The 22,743-nt window shown below is 30.6% G+C and overlaps 1 protein-coding gene across 1 annotated transcript; it reads left to right on the plus strand.

Moving 5' to 3' along the window:
- Positions 1–1,695: 1,695 nt before the first annotated feature.
- LOC125826691 (ethylene-responsive transcription factor ERF038-like) lies at positions 1,696–21,519 on the plus strand. The gene is made up of 2 exons (XM_049506045.1): positions 1,696–2,164; positions 21,263–21,519. The coding sequence occupies exons 1-2, from the start codon at positions 1,696–1,698 to the stop codon at positions 21,517–21,519; spliced, it is 726 nt and encodes a 241-aa protein (XP_049362002.1).
- The last annotated feature ends 1,224 nt before the right edge of the window (positions 21,520–22,743 follow it).

Raw genomic sequence — 22,743 nt, forward strand, 5'->3', positions numbered from 1 at the left:
ATCTCAATATAACTTGTCTTTAAATTAAACGACTCTATAAAAATTGTTTTCCAGTGTGGTAAGTAAAATAGTTCTAGTTAAAGTTTCAATCAATCACCATCACTAAAAACTGGGCATCCAAACATATTGAAGTGCCTAAAAAGCACCTAATAAAAAGCACCAAAGTTTTGTTTTTCTTTTTAATAAATAAAATTCTTTGTTTTCTTTATTCATAATATTTAGTTTCTTTTTTTTACAAACTTTGTTTTCTTTATTGATTACTAAGATATTGTATCTATGGACTAGGATGAATTTGGCCCATCTATCCCTAAAATGCTTAAAGGAAATATCACAGCCAAAGGGGTAAGAGAAACTACAAAAAGTAGATTGAAAATCGGGTAAAAACCAACAAACGACCTCATTTTTTTTACTTGAAAATATACATTTAATCAACTTAGAAAAGCTAAATAAATGATTCATGTTCATTGGTTAAATTAATTAATCAAAATAAATTAATTCATATTCATTGATTGAAAACTTGAGTTCCAAAAAAATTAAATAAGGGTTAGAAGGATAAAGTTACATCATTTATTAATGCAAGTACAAATTAAAAATATGACATACAAAAAGGAACCGAGGGAGTATTGATTTTACCACTAGACCACATATGCTATTTAATGAAATATTTATGTAGTTTTAATTATACTCCTCAACTGTAATTTTGCACCTTAAAAAACTGAGGAACTCCGACAGTTTAATTAAAATTAAATTCAAAAAACTTTTTTATAATTTCCTTATACTTTGCGAGAAAAATAATCTTTTGATGTTCATCGATTTTCTTTAAGAAAAAAATCATTAAAATAAAATAGAGTCTGTTGGTTTTTAACGTTTTTTTAAAGTAGTGAGACACAAGTTAAAGTTTTTTAAAAAAACATTAACATTTTGTCATTTAAAAAACATTTAGAAATGTTACGAACTAAGAAAGGACAAATGTTTCACTTTGTGTTAGTAAAGCTTTAATGAAGGCAACGGACATTGAATGGAAAAAAAAAAATTACATAGAAAAGTAATTTGTTTTGTGACATCTACTATGCAAGTCCATTCTTATACAGTAAATTATTTCTACGTACTCATGTAACACAGAAGAATTATCATTGGAGAGCTATTTTATGATTGTAATACCACGTAATCATTATGTCAAATATCATATACTAACATACTAATTAGTTTTCTATATGATTATGGTACTTTCGATGAATTTAATATACTTTGGAAAATGATTTTTTTAAAAAATAAACTAAAGCATTTTAAGGAAGTATTTGAGAGTATTGCATTAACAGTAAAAAGTCTGCTGGCGAAGACGCTAAGATTACCATAATACAAAAATACTAAGGAAATAAAATGTATTTATTCCATGTTTGATTAATATAAAATTACAGAACAAGTTGTCTTAAAAAGTGAGATAACTAATCTCGAAATAACTTATTTCCCGAGCCCATAATGAAGAATGACTATTCTGGATAAGGTAACTTTTTAAAACGAAACTAAAAAGAAATGTAGTACAAATAAATTAATTTGCTTTCACTTTTTTTATTTTTCTTTGTATTATTCCATCTAAAGGAAAAAAGATAAATAAAGTGCCAAATGAGTTGAAGAACCAAAAACACTATAAGAAGCCTCTCTTCATGTTTTTCACTCAACTCAAAGAAAACTCCCATGGAAGAAAAACATCAATCTCCTATTATTTTCAATAACAATCAGACAACTCCATCTTCATCTCTAACAAAAAGATCAATAACCTTAAAACCATCAAAACAACAAAGCAATCACAACAAGAAAATCAAATCCAGTACTGAAAAAACCAAGAAAATTGATGACTCAAAACACCCAATTTACCACGGTGTTCGAAAACGAAGCTGGGGTAAATGGGTGTCTGAAATTCGCGAGCCGAGGAAAAAATCAAGAATTTGGCTTGGTACTTTTTCTACTGCTGAAATGGCTGCCAGAGCACATGATGTAGCTGCAATGGCCATTAAAGGTCACTTAGCTTTACTCAATTTCCCTGAATTAGCTCATCAGTTTCCTAAACCAGCTTCGAAATGCGCTAAAGATATTCAATCTGCAGCCGCGAAGGCTGCAGCTTTGAATATTTCACCAAGAAATTTTATGGAAAAACAGAGTAAATGTGAGTTAATGGAAATGCTCTGTTCTCCTGAAGAAACAGAGTCAACAGAATCATCATCTTCATCTTCATCTTTATCTTTGGGGAGTAATAATGAGGATCCTTTTCTTGATTTGCCAGATCTTCTACTGGATCTTACTCAAAAATTTGATAAATTTTGTTACTATAATTCAACATGGGATTTGGCTGGAGCTGTAAGCAATGACTCTAATTACTCTGGATTTTGGCCTCAAGAAGATCTCTATTTGTGGGAATACAGCCATGAAACCGAACTCGAAGTCCCACAGCTATAATAATATAATTTTTCGACGAAAAGTGAACTGATGCATGAATGCTAAAGATCTCAATTTGTGGGAGATTACAACAATGGAGGCTGGAGCCGTCACAGAACTATGGAGCATCAAAAAAAGGTTACAGTTCACCAATGATGTTGGAAACGACTGTTTACTTGTTTTCAAGCTTATATAACGTCACTCTTTAAAAGCTATTATTAAAGATTGCAGATATTTATTGAAAGCTCAATGTGTCGACTTTTTAGCAAGCGAAAGACCCAAGGATAAAGAAGATTTGCTAATTTGAGAAGGTGCGATAAGGAATATGATTTTTTTTTCTCTTTAACATTTTTAAGTCATGTAACTTATGAATGATTTAAAAAATTTCTAATCTTTTTTTTATGCAACAAAATAGAATAAATGAGTACGGAATTGACAGTCATCTTTTATGTTATGGCATTGTAAATAAACTGATGAATAAATTATTTTCTTGATTATTGTTTTTCAGTGACTGATAAATAAATAAATTATTAGGGGAATATAATTTAGGTTTCTTCTTTTGGTAATTTTTTTTTAGGGGAATCCTAATTTACCAACAATGGAAGAAAGTGAAACATGGAATCATGTGGAATTTATCATTTTACGCATGACGTTTGACAGGTTTTATATAATTCTTTTAGTAAATAAAATATTTTTAATTCTTCTGCAAATCAGAGCTTATATTCTCTGGAAAAAAAAAAAGAACACGTGAATAATTTAATCACTTTCCTTTTTTTTTTTTTTTCTATCCAATGAGACAAGGATATTTCTTCCTTTTTTATATATATGGCTCGTGTATGAAGTAGAGCCTTCGAACAATGATAAAATTATCTTTTATAAATCACAAACTCAAATTGTTGAGTCAATCATTTATAACATAGATAAGATTATTTACGTATAGACATTCAGAAGTAAAGTCAACATTCGAATTAGTTTATAATTTCTGAACTTGTATCAAACTTATAATTTATTTTTGTTATAAAATATACAAATATATATATTGAATGAGTGTTTTTTTTAAAAGAAATTATAAATCTCAAGTCTAAGAAAAAAATATTGTGTGATATGATTAATAGTTCAATACTATAGATCTGCCCCTGCCTACATTACTATATAGTTGAGAGAAACATGAACATTTGAAGCATTTAATTGTAAACATGGGATTGAATAAGACTTTCACATGGTAATAATTAATAAAGCTAAGATATATTAATACAATCATAGTTTAGGATACAAAAGGATACATTTCTATATCCCAAATTTAGGGAATGTATTTATTGTTATTGGTTTACAATAGTGACACATAACATCATTGTCCTAATTTCTCTTTCGATATATGTCAGCTTCATTAATTTCCTTAATATTTTATAAATACAATTTATTGGTTGTGTCAAACGATAAATAAAACATACCCACACTACTAAATTGGTTTAAATCAATAACAAATAGTCACACAAAGATCAACCTGGATTGCGATAGAATGATTAAGATTTTCTCACTCTTGATTAGATGTTTCGAATTTGAGCCTCTACGAATGAAACTTTTTTTTGTTGGACCATTGAAGATGAGATTGAATATGGAGTGAGAATTTTTTTTAAAAATAATCAGATAATCCTCTAAATTGATATCGGACATACAGTTATAACCATTGTTATGCGTCAATTATAAATAAATTGAAGTCTGCTGTATAACTTTTACTAACAATATTATTTCATTTAAGCTCATCAATTATCTCAATTTAATTGACCAACTAGGTTCAAAATTAAGATAAAAAACTGTTGTATAAATAAGTTAATAAATCATATAAAATATACTATTTCTTTTAAATATAAATGTTAAAGGTTAATATACCTTAAAAGTTAAAACCTCAAGTATATTCCAATTGAAGCTAAGGTATAATTAAAGGAAATTACAGCTAGTTGCTTCATATACTATGACACGTTACGTTTCAGATTAGTTTACCTTTACCACATGAAATTAGAAAATGTTTAGGATTTTTGTATTAATAAAAAAACACAAGCTGATTATTATCTGAATATGAAATTATTAAAAATGTACAGAAAATAAAAAGCAGGGTTTAAATTACTTTTTTTTTTCTTAATCATTGAAATCCTCTTTTGCTTTTCATGCATTTTTACCTCTTTTTCTTGTTTCCATTTTTTTTTAATTCCCCCACCCTATATACAGTAAACTCCCCACCCTACCCTAATAAGTAGCAAAACCATCAAGAAATTCTAGTCAATGAAGCAAGTGAAAAATATCTTTTATATTTTTAATGATGGTGTTTGGATCATCGAGTATCTATTATTTTTATCTGATATTGAATAACTTTGCTATTAATATTAAGCAGATATAAGAAGAAATTAATTAGTATTTTCATCTCAATTAAATATTGAACTCTGATTTCAAAATTTGTACCGCATTCATTAATCGCTAAATCACGCCATTCGGTGTTGAAGCAAAGTAAAAATCATAACAAAGATTAAAAGAAAAAAAATTAGCTCGATGTACGAAGTATTACATATTCAATAGGGTTCAAGGATAAGTCACACCCGAAGATGGTGAATGTAGGCAATCTACTCTGATGTACTCTCTCCGTCCACTTTTAGTTATCATGTTGCGCATTTCGAAAGTTAATTAGACTAATTTTAAAAGTTAAATTAGATTACATTAATTTGATATTTTGATAAAATTAGATATTAAAAAATTATACGAAAAGTACTATAAATTGCAATTTTTTGCATTTTAATATGATGAAAATATACATCATAAAATGTTAGTCAAATTTCTTATAGTTTGACTCAGAAAATATGCACAGATTAATAATACTTAAAAAATGTGGTCCAAAGGCATGGTAATTTTGATAGGACTTGTTACCCTCTAAGATTTAGCCAACCACATATTTACAATTCTCAAATTTAACTAAAGTTGTTCTCATTTTGATAACAAATACTCCATTATCTTAGTTAATTTGTCAAGAGCTGTAACATCCCCCAAAAAGAACACACAACATCAACAGTCAGAAATTAATTAAGTTTAACTTTCATGATTAGTTTCTTAATTATTCTCTCTTTTTTTAATCTTTCTTTATGTGGTGTCATGTTAATTAGCAATATATAGAGGTTATCCTTATTAATCAAATCAAATGTACTTTTCATGGTTGCAATAAAATATAGTATCTGCAGGTCTGATAATTAGGGCAATTTAAGTACAAATTAAAGACCCTCCAAATAGGGGAGAAAAGTTGGGTTTTTTCAGTCACATTCTAATTTCGTTTTGCTCATTCCAATCGTCAAGTCTGATCAACTAGACTATTTGTCCTGTCTCCGGTCTCTCACTTCATTCCGCTCTTTTTTTATATTGTCGCTCGAATAATAATCACATGTTTTATAATTTATATTAAAGGGATCACTGTGCCAAATTAGAAAATAATTAAAATTGTCATAGGAGGAATAAAGCTAAATTCTGCAAAGTGAAATATATTATTCATGTACAAGAACAAAGATATTCAAAAAATCTTAAGTGTCAAGACCAAAGTCCAAATTCCAAGCATTTTATGTAAATTATAAGAAATAAAATGAAAAAAGGTGAGATAATTACTTTGACTATTCTTTGGCACCAAACCTACAAAAGAATACGATATTAATTAATTAAAACAATCCAAAGTAGGAGTAATTTACACATCCAGGAATACTTTGTTTGTCTTTATTACTCCCTTCGATTAAAAAAAGAAAAAAATGTTACTTTTATATACATAAAAATTAACTTATAGAGTATCTTTTTATTTCATCCTTAATGACCACCTTTATGGCCAGTACACAAACAGAGACAGGCAAAAATTTTAATTTATGAATTTTAAATTATAACTCTTCTTGCTTACTGAATTTTGAATTTGATTATATATTCATATTATTGAATTATACCGAACACACAATTACAATGCTTTCTTGTTGCACACAAATATTATAGTATGTTCCGACGATAAATTTTAAAGCCATAAAATTACATGGATGTAATGATCTTTTGACTAATTAAACTATGCTATATAAATTGAAACGTATTAAAAAGGAAAAGAAAGCATGCAAATCTTTTGGTAGGTTATAGTTCAGTACAACATGCAGATCAGAATGATTAAAGTCAATGGACCAAGACTTGGATGATAAGCTAGAATCCCATTTACACTATACTTTATGCCATCTGAAATTGATAGTAGTACAAAATAATTATTTTGAATTTATTCTTAAAAACCTTATATTTTATATTGTTGACATGTCTCTTAACATAAGAATCTCTTTTGAGATGGACCAGGCCATATAGCGGAAAATTAAGTAATCACACGACTTAAGATAACATAATTTTAAAAAATTTCTATCATTAAAAGTTTCATTTTTCCTTCTCTTTCTTAACATCTGGATACATGACTCCAACTTTATCAGATACATTACAACTTTGTTTGTGTACAATCTATCTAGTACAAATGTTATTGTTGATACAAACCCCAATTATTTCAAACCTAAATTAATATGAATCTGATTTATAGTTATATATGTCACAACCCGAGCCTACACCCTGGACGTAGCCGGCACTCGAGAACCATTGCTGGTCCCCAAGCTAACCCTCATCTTGGCTGACTTCAAGCGGAAGACTAACTCAAGCATACAAAGCTTAAAAACTAAATAAAATTCATGAAAACTTAAATAGAAAGCTTTAACTCAAAAGAAAACTCTGAATAAAATAAATTATTCAACTCGCCATAAAATAGGCAACTTAAGTCTTTAAAACATTTAATAAAATAAATAATACAGACTTCTCAACTATACTGACTATCTATGAAGCCTCTAACCGGTAAAGATGGAAGTCGGGACAAGACCCACACATCCTGACTAAACTGAAAAGTAAATGAAATCCTCCGGAAACAAGGAGGCTCACCATAGCTAACTCGAACTCCCTGATGTATCAACGAATCTCCTGTTGATGATCCTGAATACCTGTGTCTGCATCATGAAAAGATGCAGGCCAAATGGCTCAGTAAGTGGAATGTACGATCATGTAAGGGGAATTCTAAAACATAAACATAAGCTTGAAACTTGATAAAAAGGAAACATACTTACTTTTTCTCAAACTTACTCAACTCAAGGAATACTCAAGGATACTCAAAACTACTCAACTTACTCAACTCAGAAGTACTCAAGGATAAGATACTCAACTCAGAGATTAGATACTCAACTCATGAATACTTAACTGAACTCATTTCACTATAAAGCAGTTTAAAACAAGTGCAATATAAAGAAAAGGAAAACTGTTTAAAAAATGATGTCAACTCATAATCACAAATTCATAAAAGACATACCATGCTCCCTCTCAAAGTCTACTTGTGCAATGCATGAATGAAGTCTCATACCTCAATTCATACTAAGCAGAACCCCTTGAGGAACCATGTAATTACTGTTGTGGGAGTTTCTCTAACTGACAACCATCACTTAAGAGCTATAGTGATGATACAACACTTTACCTCACGCTGCCAAGGACTATCATATACCTTGCCGAGGGTATATGATCTAACTCACTAAGTGGATCCACTAGTCTATGCGAAAAAGGTTCATCTAAAAAGTATGACCCTTTTCTAACCCATGATGGCTACATGGTTTATGGAGACTTGAGTTAATATGAACTCGCATCCCCATATCGGTGCTCAATACTACTCCCAAAATATACTTAGCTCATGTTTTTGTAAATCAAAACTCTTTCTTAGGTTTGAGATAATTACTCAAAAACTTAGCTTAAAAGCTCTCTTAGAATCTATGTTCCCTTTTCTTTTTCAAAATGTGAAAACATTTTCAAACTTCTTAGGAATACTTAGTTCCCATATACTTCTTTGAAGAAAATGAACTTTACTCTTACTCTTACTCTTACTCAACTTCAAAGCTTAAGTCTTAAAATAAAGTTTAAACATTTGTAAAAGACTTCTTAAAATATGGTTCACGCCGAATTATGGACTTGAAAGACTCAATGCAAGGTTTTTCAATAACCATAGATAGAACTCAAATACTTGGAACTCAAGAACTTCAATGATACTACAATTTCAAGAATGCTCAACTCAGAGGGTTCATGCGGAATTATGAGCATGAACTACTCAACTCAAGGACTCAAGGCTACTTCTCATCTCAAGATTGATCGACTTATAATGTTCATGCGGAATTATAGGCATGCACAACTCAACTCAACTCAAGGACTTCATGGGTAATAGGTAATAGTCCCATGATTAGGATTATAATCTCAGAAGGGTTAGGAACTCGATACTCAAGACTTAGAACTTGAAGATACTACTTATTCCAAAGATACTAAACTGATGGAGTTCATGAGAAAGTTATGGGCATGAACGACTTGACTCAAGGGTCAAACTATCAATAAGGAACTCAGGTATATGACTCTTCTCATTCTCATACTTACTTCTCAAAACTTAACTCAAATTGATGGTGGATCTCAAAGGATTCACAATTGAACTCAAAGACTTTCTTGAACTCTACTCTTAACTCTCTCTTGAATGTGAATTATGAATTCAAGAGTTATGGTTCATGATATGAAGGATCTAGGTGATAGTGTAGACTTATGAATACATTCTCCTCACTCTCATGCTCACTTACTCGAGTCTTGAAACAAGTTTCTAGAAGTTGTAAAAGACTCCTCAAAAAGACTCACAAAGACTTTCTCAAAATGTTCGAAAGAAATCTCAAGACTTAACTCTTAACTTTACCTTGAATTTGTATATTCATGTTATGAATGATTTCTAAGTGTTTGGAAGTATTTTGAAGTGTTTAGAATCAAAAGGGGTGAAGATACACTTCAAAAGAGCTCAAACGGGATAACCGACGGAGAATGAGTAGGGGCAGGCGACCCTGGCACGTTCCGGGCGTTGGGCGCCAGCCCCTAACTTCAGAGGCTGCATATGGGCGCACTGTAGGGGCGTCGTCCCATCCCCTTGGGCGCATCTGGGGCGCGCCGTGCCAGCCTCTCCCCAGGCTAAGTTCGACTTCACTTCTCGTTTTCTGATCCTAAATCGCTTTTAATCGTTTTCTTTTCTCAAATTTTTCTTAGATTCAATTACCCAACATAAGTACACACTAATCCATTCAAAACAACACTCAAAAAAATCACTTTCATCTCAAGAAATCATCAAAACCTACCAACAAAACAAGATTTAGAATGAACTTCAATAACACCTATCAAGAACTTAAATCCTTCAACTTTTTGAGAATGAAACTTCGCTGAAAATAATATGTTTGGCGTGTGGGTGAACAAACCCAACACTATGAACGCTTACACACCTTTTAGGGATAAAACCCATGGCGACGATCCGCAACAACTCTCAAGAATTTTGACGAACGCTTCGATCCTTTTTCTTTTCTCTTCTTTTTTTCTCTTCTTGAACTCTCAACTAAAACCCTAGGCGTAAACTAGGATTATAAAACTGAACCTAATCAGATTAGACCCCTAAAATATTACTAAAAACGAATCAAATCTGATTGGGTAAGGAAAAGACCAAAATACCCCTCTAAAATCCGGTTTTGACTTTCCTTATCTTGACATCCCAACTTCAAAAGGACATGTCTCCCTCATACGAACTCGAAACTGAGCAAACTCGGTGGCATTGGAATATAATTCAAAGATATTTCCTACGGTATAGGGTAGCATATCTAACTCATCTTGAGCTATGAGTTATGGTCGTTTCAAGTCGACCTAAAACTCATACTTAGCTTAACTTGCAAAATTTCAGAGTTTGCTATTTCCAATTTAATTCTTTTTGGAACTCAAGGTGTTACATCTAGTGACCTTAACACTTAAGAAATTTTAAATTACTTGCAAAAATATCACTCACTACGAAGAACAGTTCGAGTCTTAGCTTAAAAATTTTCTGGGGTGTTACAATATATCTGATACATAACCTTTATATTGTTTGCTCTGTATCGGAAAAATAAAAAATCCAAAATTAATATAATTTTGGAAACTTTCAGATAAGATATAATTACCGCCTAAATGGTTAAGTTTCTGTACTTTATACAAAGAATTTATGTACTAGCTAGCTACTATTTGGCTATTTTTGTCATTAATAAAACTGATTTTACCTCTCCATCATTAAGTGCTAAAATTATTCAATCATGTAACTTACTAGAAGTATTATGAGAGTCGATATTGAAAAAGAAAAAGTCCAAATATTTATGAGTATTAACAGATATTGCTAAAAATTACATGCATGTAGTCAGTGGCGGAGCCATAAATTTTAATAGGGGGTTCAAAATCTGAGAAGTTAACACACGAACTAGTGGAAGGGGGTTCGACATCTATTATACATACCTAAAAAATAATTTTAACCATGTATAAATAGTAATATTTTTCACTGAGGGGGTTCGCCCCTAGCATGCCTAATTATAAAAGGAGGTTGTTTAATAAAAATTATGTTTAGCCAAGCTTATGTTGAAGACGGATCCGGCTACTCTCCATTTCTCTTCTTTCCATTTTCTCCAAGTTCTGGCTTGGATTGGAGACACATGTCATAGTTTAGAATTAATGGTTGAGATCTAATTGATTAAAACAAAGTCCTTGTCACGACCCAGACCATCGTGATTGGCACCCATGTTAACCCTTCAGTGGGTGAACCATTACTACAACCCAAACTAACAAATTATATGAAAACTAAGGCATTTAAAGATACAGAATCAGGTTTAAATGACTAATCAAATTGAGTCCCCATACACTCCAAGGTTTTAACAAACAACTAACCAAACTAATGAGGAAATTCAACCCCTAGAAACTGAAAGTCAATGTACCAAAACTCTAACAAGATTCATAAGTCTAAACAAGAAAATCATCTAAAGAACTAGTCTAAGTCCGAATAGGATGGACTAAACAAAAAGAGAACTCAAGGCAGCCCAGAAGAACTGGCTCACCCTTGAATTCGAATCAGCGATCATTGATCTTCTACGCGAGGTCTGTCGATAGCCACCAGAAGATGTCATGTACTCAACAAAAATAAGAGCAAGTACAATATCAGTACACAACCACAGTGTACTAGTAGGATCACGCGGCTATCCCACTAAGTGTAACATAAACAAGTTAATACAACAATATAAAGCAGACATATACCGAACATATACAATATTAGTCATATTTTCAAGATCAAAGAAGTATCTCACACTCTCAATAATACACATTAGTTATCAATTTAGAGCAACATACACTCTTCCAATATCAATCATCATTAGATATAAACGTAAACATCACAAGTAGATACACAACACAATTCAATGGTCCTCTCACGGAACCCAATTCAATGGTCCTCTCATGGAACTCACACCCAAACTGTTAGTATATCGGAGCGTGGTATCCGATCCAATGTTTAAGTCGGAACGTGGCAACCAATTTCAATAGTTATGCCGGAACGTGGCAACCGATCTCAGTTAGTTATGCCAGAACATGGCAACCGATCCATTCAACACACCACAATCACAATCACAAGTATATTCTCAATAATCATACAATCAAGAAGTATTTCATGACATACAGTTATTCGTTCATACTCATACAATTAGTGTGATCAACAATGCAACATTCACATACATACATGCATCATAATGATGCAAGAACAAACATATATCACACAATCATGAAATCACAACCATCACCTACCTCGAATCCAAGCTTGAATCCCCTAAGTCACTTGAATCTTTCCTTTCCGGATTCTTCCCGCTTGTCTGTGGTCTAAAAACATACAATTAACGCAAGGATCAATAAACAAGGCCTAATTACCCGGATTATAATCAACATTATCAACCCTAGGCCAACCCTAGATCCCAATACCCAATTTTGGGCTTTTTCCATCATTAACTTCAGATAAAAACCTTTCCCCAATGATAATTACCCAAGAAACTACGTTCTACGGATAAAAAAATGGATTCAGGGAGTTAAAACCTTACCTTTAACCTCAAGAATGGTGAAAAAGGGTCAAAAACTCGTCTGGGGTCGTTCCTTAGCTCTCAAAGTCGAAAACTGCAGAATAAAGACGTTTTGGGGTTTATTTACGACCTTAAGTCGCGTCTGGCCTGCCACAGCGGCACCCACCTCGTTATAGCAGCCCCGCCCTAACGGCAGAAATCCCGCCCCAACGGCTTACACGGAACCAGTGATCTATTTTAATAATTCCAAGACCCCAATTTCACAATACACCTTTAACCAACAACGCTCAGAAAATACTATTCACGCTAAGATCGATTCTGAGAGTTCTACTCACCTGAATTCAATTCTGAAATGTTGTACAAATTCCTTAGCGACTTATCTAACCACTCATGTAATCAAAATCATAAATAACTCACCCGATTGTTACCAGATTTTCCTACACCTTAACGACTCTGATTTCGTCCAAATCTAGACTAGGCAGGGAAATTCAAAGTTACTACTCAAAAGTTTTCTGACACTAATTCTTTCCCCATCAGGTTTTCTATAACAACGGGAACAGGTCGTTACAGTCCTAACCATAGTTATTTACTTCCATATATTTGCTTCTTAAATATTTTTGCAATCCAACAATTCTAGATTTACATTATATTTTTCCTAAATATATTTAAAATAATTTCTTTTCTTAATTACTTGAGTAATTTTTTGCTAATTTTTTACTTTTTTTCACCAACGTTTGGCATTTCTCAAATAGTATTTGCCAAATTAAAAATTAAAAATTGTGAGCTGATGTTTTTTTTTTTTAATTTTAGGAGTAAAATAAATTTTGTCACTCAACTTTAAATTCCTTCTTACTCCCTAAATGGAGTCCATATATATTGCTCTATAGACACTCTAGCTCTTAATATTCAATTAGAATAATAAAAACGTTTAACTACATTATAATTTTTTTCAAAAAAGTAAAAATATTTAGTAAAAGTTTTAAATATGTATGCAGGCAGTAAAAAAAAGTTTTAAATATATTTAGGGAAAATATAATTGATTACATAAATATTTAAGAAGTAAATATATAGAAGTAAATAATGATGGTTAGGACTCTACTTTAATCAATTAGATCACAACCATTAATTATAAACTATGACGTGTGTCTCCAATCCAAGCTAGAACTTGGGAAAAATGGAGAGAAGAAAAATGGAGAGGAGCCGGATCCGTTGAAGACATGTACATACTATGAAAGATTCTGATAAGATGGATATAGATCGGGGCGGATGTAGTTCTATAATATCTGATTCATCTGAATTCAATAGTTTTTGCATAGTACAAATTTATATGTAAACAAATTATAAAAAATAATAGGTCTGAATCCAATATTTTAAATTTTAATAGGTTGAGTATAATTATCCATAAAATTCAAATAATGAATCCTTTCACTTTTAACTAGAGGTTTCAGATTCAAACTATAAAAATGAAAAAAAAAAAAACTTGATAATAATTAGCAAGCAATCCTCTCTTTAATTGGCCTTATGCCACAAGAATCTGAATTAATAGGCCATAAAGCAAATTTCGAGTATTGAATGAAAACAGAAAACAAAATCGGGAACAAAAGGATGGAGTTTTTTTTCTTAGTTTTTAAATTCTTTTATATAAATACATAAAATATTTTCTCTCTACATTTTTTGTGATTTGCTTCCACTTAAGTCTCAAGGGGAAAGGGGGCACACATTTTAATGGTGAATTATGATTTTATTTTTGATTAATTCAAAAATACTGAAATATATAAGGAAAAAAAAAGGATCTCTTCTATTTAACAGTAGAAATATTTTAGAATTTAAATTAAACTATCCAAAATTCTTATATTAGTAAATGAAATTTCTTAGAATTTAATCAAATTAATGTATTACAAACACATGAGTAATATCTTATTACTTAAAATAACTCATACTAATTATTTAAATAATAATAATTGTAAAAATTATGCAAATCACATAGTGTAATAGACAAATTACATTCTATCCTTACTCTTTTATTAATTATAAAAATCCCTTTTTTATACCTTTCGGATACATAATTGTGAGGGCGGATACATTAATTTAGACACTTCTGTTATTAGTTTACTGCCCTAAATAAGGGACTAAAAACAAAAAATATAATTGAATCCCATAAAAAAAGCTTACGTTTCTTTCTTTTAACAATCAGTCGTTCACAAAAAGGTAACATATCTAGGAAATTAAAATTTCAAATTGTCAAATTGTGTCTCCCTATTCTTCCAAAAAACTGCATAAGCTTGATTCAAAAAAAATTGCAGCGATATTTTGTGAAGATTCATAATGAATATTTCGATATTGTTAAGGCATTCGTAAATATGGGAAAGTGATGTTAGGTACGAGCAATACAAAAGTGATGGGATAGCGGTTGGAGAAAATATTTCATTCGTGAACCTTATTTCCGCCATTGCAGCTGAGTTAAAAGATCTGATAACAAAAGGTATGTGAACAAATAATCTTGTGATACACAGATAATATAACTTTCTTTGTTTTGTTTTGAATTTGTTTGTTACTATATTATTCATGATACACTGTTATTTGCAAACTATATTCATAATTAGGTTGCATCTTATGTATTGGGTGTTGCATCGTATGTGTAAGGTGTTTAAATTTGTGTATCATTGCTTGATAATTACAAAGTATCATATACGTCTGAAATACTTCTTTGTTCTTTTAATGTATCAATGAATAGAAAGGGGTAATTGTGGTACATAGGTGTGTTTTGCATTATTTTTTTATATGTATCTAAAACATGTAAAACTGTGGGGAGAGTAATATGTATGATAAACTAAGAGTATATATGATCCGTTGAGCTGCGTTATAATAATGTATCTTGAAGTGTAATTTTTTTTTTTGGAATGGCACAATAAACAATAAATAGTAAATATATTTGGTACGATTACAGCTATGTATTAGTGTGTTATGCAGTTCCAATGGAATCAATGTAGGACAAAAGTGATTGGTCAGTTTTGGAATGTGTTTTGGAAGAAGTTGTCTTGCCGCCAAGATACAAAAGAATGCCCAGTAGATCAAGGAAAAAAAGGAAGAAAAATCCAGATGAAAAACTAACATCAAACACAAACTGTTGTGGGCGATGTGGACAAGAAGGTCACAATCGAAGAACTTGTACTTTCTTTCCGAAAGAATCTTGATCAATACTTTTTTGGAGTACTTTGTTTTTTTAGATCTAATAATACTCAAATTATAATATTTATTTTCACTGTTACAAATGTTTAATTAAAAAGTACTTTTAGCTTACTAATTTCTGATTCAATAAATTGAAATGTTACTTTTTCAGCTCTGCCTATATTTTTTTATTGTTAATTTCTAATAAATTGAATCTAGTATACATATTGTGTATTGTTTTGTGTTTGATACAAAGTTATTTTTAAAATATACATTGTATTGGTTAAGTAGTTAATGTATCTGTAACTATTGCTAATAAGTACTGAAAATACTATTACATTGCATTGATTTGTTCAACATAATGAATCTGATACTTAATTCTTTGAAATTTTTTGTATCGGATAATATAGTATCAAGTGTTGTGATATGTACCGAATAAGAGTTGTGATGTGTATCGGATAAGCGATATAATGTTAAAAGGTACTAAATATATTAGAAATTAAGAGGATTGTAACAATTGTAAATATATAGTATCAGGTTTTGTGAGACACATCAATTTGTGATTTTGAAAGCATGATAAATAATAATTGTGTATCATATACATAATACATTTTTTGGCAAATTTGTATCAGCTTATAATATAGTATCAAGGGTAGTCATTTGTATCAAATTTATAAGAGACATAATGTTAAAAGGTACTAAATATATTGAAAATTAGCTGATTTGTATCAAGTATAAAAATATAGTATTAGGTGTTGTGATACATACAAATTTGTTATATCGAAAGTAATCGTGTATCATTATACATAATAATTTTTTGAAAAATCTTGTATCAACTAATAATATAGTATCAACTATAGTGATGTGTACTATACTTATAAGAGACAAAATTTAACAAGGCATTAAATATATTGAAAACAAAATGAAAAGCAAAATAAACAACTTTCAACATAAAAACTCTTCACATTTAGAAGTAGTATCTTCAAAAGGGAAGAAATACTAAAAAAACACTAACTAATGTATCTTAAAAACAATAGATCATCAACAACTGTCGGTGAATCGATACATAAAAATCTATTCTACATTAACAAGATCATCTTCTGTTGGTAGAGTGTAGTCACTCTTTGGCCTTGTAGGATCATCATTCTCGCTAACATATCCCCTCTTGTCCTTGTTGAGACCATACTTTCATAACAATGTTGCATATCTTGTGCGAAGATAGTCACTTCGAAAATCATTTGATGGGATGTTGATTTCATCGCTCAGAAATTCAACAAAAAACATTCCGCAGTCACTACAAAAAAGAAGAAGATACATTATAAAAACAGATCAAATGTGTAAGTAAAAGAAAAGCTGATTCAATAGTTACAAACTGTCGCTTTCTTGTTGCATAATATCTTGAACATATTCCACCTCAAACGAATGTTGTGGATCCAATAGTTCAATAGGGGAAGACATAAATTTAAAACAAAATAAATAAATACTAAAATACATGGTTCAAAATACATATCCTGGATAGTGTAGGTCGAGATATGGCAGGGGCAACCTTTCTACCTCTTTTTTTTTGTTGTTTTTCAACCTTTGCTTTCGATGATGCAAGTTGATGCATGTGCATCCTTTTTCGCTTTTGCCTTCTCTGAACTTTAATTTGCCATTGTTAAAGGATCCTGCAACCTTTTAGATTTGTTTTTTGTCCATTTTGAATTATCAAAATCAAAGATTCGATTCGTATTAGGTGTAACTATTTGGGTAATCTCAATGCAAAATGAAGGAGCATCCATATGTATTAGACAAAATTATGAAACAAGAAAAAACGAAGAAGAAAATTGAAGAAGATGAAAGTACCTACAGATCTGAAATTAGTTGACTAGAGAGAGAAACCTCTTGAAATTCAAATTTTGATTAATGTGATAACTAATTTGATTATGTGAGTGAAAAGAGGGAGAAATTGAAGGAGTAAATATAGGAGTTAGAAACATGTTGGAGTGGAAATGAAATAATGTATCCGACAGTTGGATTTTGAGTGGAAAGAAGAGATTTTCATATTATCTCCAGTCTCTCCCATGCTTAAATTTGAGTATACATAAAATGAACGTTCATAAAAATCAACATGTCAATAACAATAATAATATTACAAAATATATGTGTTGAGAAGCAGTAGAAAACTATTTATCTCATTCTTCATCAATTTGGTAGCGTTACACAATATACATTTACGATAATTTTATTACTCCATTTCCTTCCTTGAAATATCGATGCCTTGCAACGATATTCCTATCACAAGTAATCCATATAAAATACCAAAATCATGTAGTGTAATAGTAACATCTCCTATTCTTAAGGATGGCAAAAAGGATGGGTAAGGTGATTATTGGACAAAGACAGATTAAATTCATAAAGATCTCAATTTATTCTGCATAACCTCAATTTTTATAATCCATCTTACCAATTTTTTTATTATCAATTTTCAAAGCTACAGTTATTCATTTAATATAATTTGTCAGTTTTCCTTTTCTCATGTTTTACATCCATGTTTAAGCATGTAAATGTTAATTGTCCGTATAAAAAAATGCAAATATTAATTATTGCCACAATATAACATTGGGAGAGATTGTTATCAATTTATCGCAAAATATTAATATTGAATTTAATAATATCGAATTAATTAATTTCTCATGATATATAATATAATATTTGTTAAAATTAAAATTATCGTACCAAAACTTGTGCCATGTCCACCCTAGACACATGGGTGCCACAAATTGAAAGAGGCAACAAATGATTTTTAAAATAAATTGAACCCCATTAAATTAAATGATGAAACAAATATTTTTAAAATAAATTGAAGTCCCATAAACTAAATGATGAATAAAAGAAGCGAAACGTGATTCCATAAAAAAAATTTCCAGTTAATCCATATGAAATTTTTTCAAAAAATTATTCTAATAGCTTTAGTAAATTTTAGAATAACTTACAGTAAATGAGAAAAATAATTTAAAATAAAATTTTATAAGAAAAAAAAAACATGTTAACTTGAAGAATTTAACAGTAGAGAAATAAGAAAAATTGCCTCTAATAATGTAATATAACTAATTGGTATATAATTGAAAGAACGAATATGATGTGTCTTACACAAAAAGTACATTAACGACGGATGACTCTTATCGTTAAACAATAGAAATTTGTCGCAATTCATATTTAACGATAGTCGATAGATGACTTTTGTAATTAAATAACAAACAAGAATTTAATGACGGATTAATTATCTAAAAATCTATAGGCATGGACTCTATTCAGTACTAATAATTAACGACAAATTTCTTAGCTAATTTCCTATTTTCTAGTGTTTGATTTCTCATGGTTAATGACATGAGAATAACATTAATCAACCAATAAAAAGCACCTATATATCTTTCAAGCTCCATACAACAATCTATTTTCCAACTAGTACATATCACCAATATATATACATATATTTTATTTTTTTTCTTTTAATTATTATGTCTTATTTTTTGTCAAGTCTATTTATTAATTCTATGAAATTGAAGATCTTTCGAAACAACATATTTTCATATGATTTTAAGTCTACCTCGTATCCTTTCAACACCTTCAGTCATCATTCGTCGAAAGTGGTCATTTTTAATCTCATCTAATCTTATATAATCACACATTTATTTTTACACCATTAGTACATATAATTTAAATCTAAATGAAAAATTAGGTAGACAGTTTATTGTTCAACTCAGGACAACTAAAATCTAAGTTATGTACATAAAGATTTTTTGCAAGCTGGAAAAACTGTGAATAAATTATTTATTACAGACTTTGCTAGCTTGTGTCATAATCAATTGGAGTAGTAATCAATTTTGTCCTTAAAAACGTACTATTTAATTTGTCCCTAGGCTTATACAGGTACTTGGTGGTACAAAAAATAAGTCATGGTTGATTTTTCAAACTTTGTACTTTAATTTCCCCACTTAATGGAACATGCTACTGCCCAACTATATATGTTGACACCACGATTGTACATTTTTGTCTTCAAAAGGACATATTGCACTACATATTTAATTTATTATAAAGTTTATAAATCAAAAGGTTGCTTAAAGTTAGTTTCCATTTTAAGTGTGCATGTTCATGTGCCCTTCCTATTCAAGGTCTCTGTCAATTACACTCCCAGCCATTGTGATAGCAGAAATAATAGAGAAGAGAACAGTAGAAATAATAAATAATATAATTATGTCGAAGTAAAAAGAGACAACAGATAATATCAAAATCGAAGAATGTGTTAGTATGAGAGTGATAATATACTAATACTGATAAAGAAACTAAACAATATAATGAGTTGCAACCTTATAGGTGTGTTATGTTCTATATATTTGATCATCTCTTCCCAATATATTTCTTCGACCCACTTTTACCTCGGTTCATCATAGCCCACCCCTTACACTTTTTTACTGAGATATCAGTGTATCTCTTTTTTATATATGCTCAAACCATCTAAATCTTACGTTTCTCGTCTCGTCAAACAGGCACCTTAAAACTTAAAAAAGTGCACGTGCAAACAAGCTTACCCCCATCCACCTAGCTACAATGAGAAAAGGATCAGCAATGACTTTGCCGGAGTTCATTTAATTGTTGATCTCTACCCTCTCTTATTTAATATCTTATTTTTGGTGAGCTTAAAATATATTATGTCATCTCACACCTCCTTACTAAGATATTTGTGCTTTTCTTGTCCTCTTCACATATTCAAATATCTCAGTCTCGCTTTCTGCATCTTGTCCACCACAGAGGTCACTCTCACCTTGTCTTGAATATCTTTATTTCTAATCTTATCTCTTCTAAGTATGTCCATACATCTATCTAAGTATCTTCAGCTTCTAAACGCACTTGACCCTATACAACATAATTGGCCTAACAATCACTGAACATACCAAATCTTGATGACACTTCCTATTGGAGTGGAACAAGTTATCTAATTAAGCTCTAATCTTGATTTTAATCCCAAAATTATAACCTTTAAGATATCTCAATTTTAAACCAAACGACACCTAATTAGTAGTAGTATTTGCTTTCACTTTTTTTTCTTTGGAATTATTCCATCTAAAGTAAAAAAGATAAAAAGTGCCAATAAGTCCAAAAACCAAAACACTATAAGAAGCTCAACTCTATAGCTTCCTCTCCTACTACTTAGAAAACTCCCATGGAAGAAAAAGATGAATCTCCCATTATTTTCAACAACAATCAAACAACTTCTTCTTCATCTCTAACAAAAAGACCAATAACCTTAAAATCATCAAATCAAGAAACCAATCACAACAAGAAAATCAAATCCAGTACTGAAAAAACCAAGAAAATTGATGACTCAAAACACCCAATTTACCACGGTGTTCGAAAACGGAGCTGGGGAAAATGGGTGTCTGAAATTCGCGAACCGAGGAAAAAATCAAGAATTTGGCTTGGTACTTTTTCTACTGCTGAAATGGCTGCCAGAGCACATGATGTAGCTGCAATGGCCATTAAAGGCCACTTAGCTTTACTCAATTTCCCTGAATTAGCTCATCAATTTCCTAAACCATCTTCGAAATGCGCTAAAGATATTCAATCTGCAGCCACAAAGGCTGCAGCTTTGGATATTTTACCAAGAAATTGTATGGAAAAACAGAGTACAGATGAGTTAATGGAAATGCCCTGTTCTCCTGAAGAAACAGAGTCAACAGAATCATCTTTGAGGAGTAATAGCGAAGACCCTTTTCTTGATTTGCCAGATCTTCTTATGGATCTTACTCAAAAATTTGATAAATTCTGTTACGACAATTCACCATGGGATTTGGCTGGAGCTGAAAGCAATGACTCTAATTACAGTGAATTTTGGCCTCAAGAAGATCTGTGTTTGTGGGACTACAGACTCGAAGCCCCACAATTGTAATAGTATAATTTTTCAACGAAAGGTATTTAACTAAATGGACGCATATTGAAGGTCTCTAAATGTGGGATTACAGCAATGGAACTGCATTTGAAATTCTGTTATTGCATCAATATAATTTTCCGACGAAAGGATTAAGTAGCATGAAAAATAATTGAAGATCATGGATGAAGTCTCTGCAGTAGTATGCTTGGTAAAAAAAAAGTGTAACTGCCAGTAATTTTTGTTTTTACCTCATTGAATTCATGAAAAATAAGTACTCTCTTATACGAGGGGAGCCTTGCGGCAATAATAAGTACTGTAACTTATTATAAATTATTTCCAATATATATAAAATATATATATAAATATGATCGGTTGATCGCTACATTATATCTTGAGGTGCAGTTCCTTTTCGAATTTTATCAACGCGGAATGCTTTGTGGATCAACCTGGCGTGAACCTCTCATTGTAAAATGTAAACAAATGAATAAGTTGTTTTCTTGATTTTTATTTTTATTTTTCATTTGCTGCATGCATACAATTATTATTTTTGTTTTGTTTAGCTTGCTTCTTTTGGTAAAAGTACTTAAGGGGAATCCTAATTTACCAACAATAGAAGAAATACAACTGGAAGCATGTGAAATTTATCATTTCATGCACGACGTTTGTCAGATTTTTATAATATTTTAAATACGTAAAATATTTTATTTTGATTTTCTGCAAATCAGAGCTTATATTCCCTGAAAAAGAGAAAGAAAAAAACATGTGGAATAAAAGTTTGGCCACTTCAGTTGTAAACAGAAAACGGCGGTGAGATAAGAGGTTTCCCTTTTTTCTTTCACTTTTCATTTCTTTTCTTTGCCTTTTTTTTAAAAAAAAATAACTCATGAATGGACAACTCTTTAATTTTTATTTTTAAAAAAATTCCTTAAAGAATTATTTGTATTTTCCTCCATACCAAACTCATGTAGAAGGCGTTTGACAGAGTGTATAAGTAAAAATAATGTATGCGTTAATTTTTTGCATTAGTAATACCTTGTTTTGTATATTTTTTCCATTCTATATATAACTAATGAATTATTCATTTGGTAGGGTGTATAAAAATAATATTAAATAGAGTGTATTAGTAATACTTGCATTAGTTACATTTCTATTAATTATACATAGATAATTTTTATACATTGTTTTGTTTGGTGTAATAAAATTTGCATGCATTGCATAAAAATATTAATTTACAAAAATATC

The sequence above is a fragment of the Solanum verrucosum genome, unplaced genomic scaffold, assembly GCF_900185275.1.
Source record: "Solanum verrucosum unplaced genomic scaffold, falcon-dt-bn FXZP01000060.1, whole genome shotgun sequence".
Taxonomy (NCBI): domain Eukaryota; kingdom Viridiplantae; phylum Streptophyta; class Magnoliopsida; order Solanales; family Solanaceae; genus Solanum; species Solanum verrucosum.

Coding starts and splice junctions, on each gene's coding strand:
- LOC125826691 (XM_049506045.1), top strand. CDS start 1,696: ATGGAAGAAAAACATCAATCTCCTATTATTTTCAATAACAATCAGACA. Junction 2,165..21,262: donor TATGGAAAAACAGAGTAAAT/GTGAGTTAATGG, acceptor AACAGAGTACAG/ATGAGTTAATGGAAATGCCC.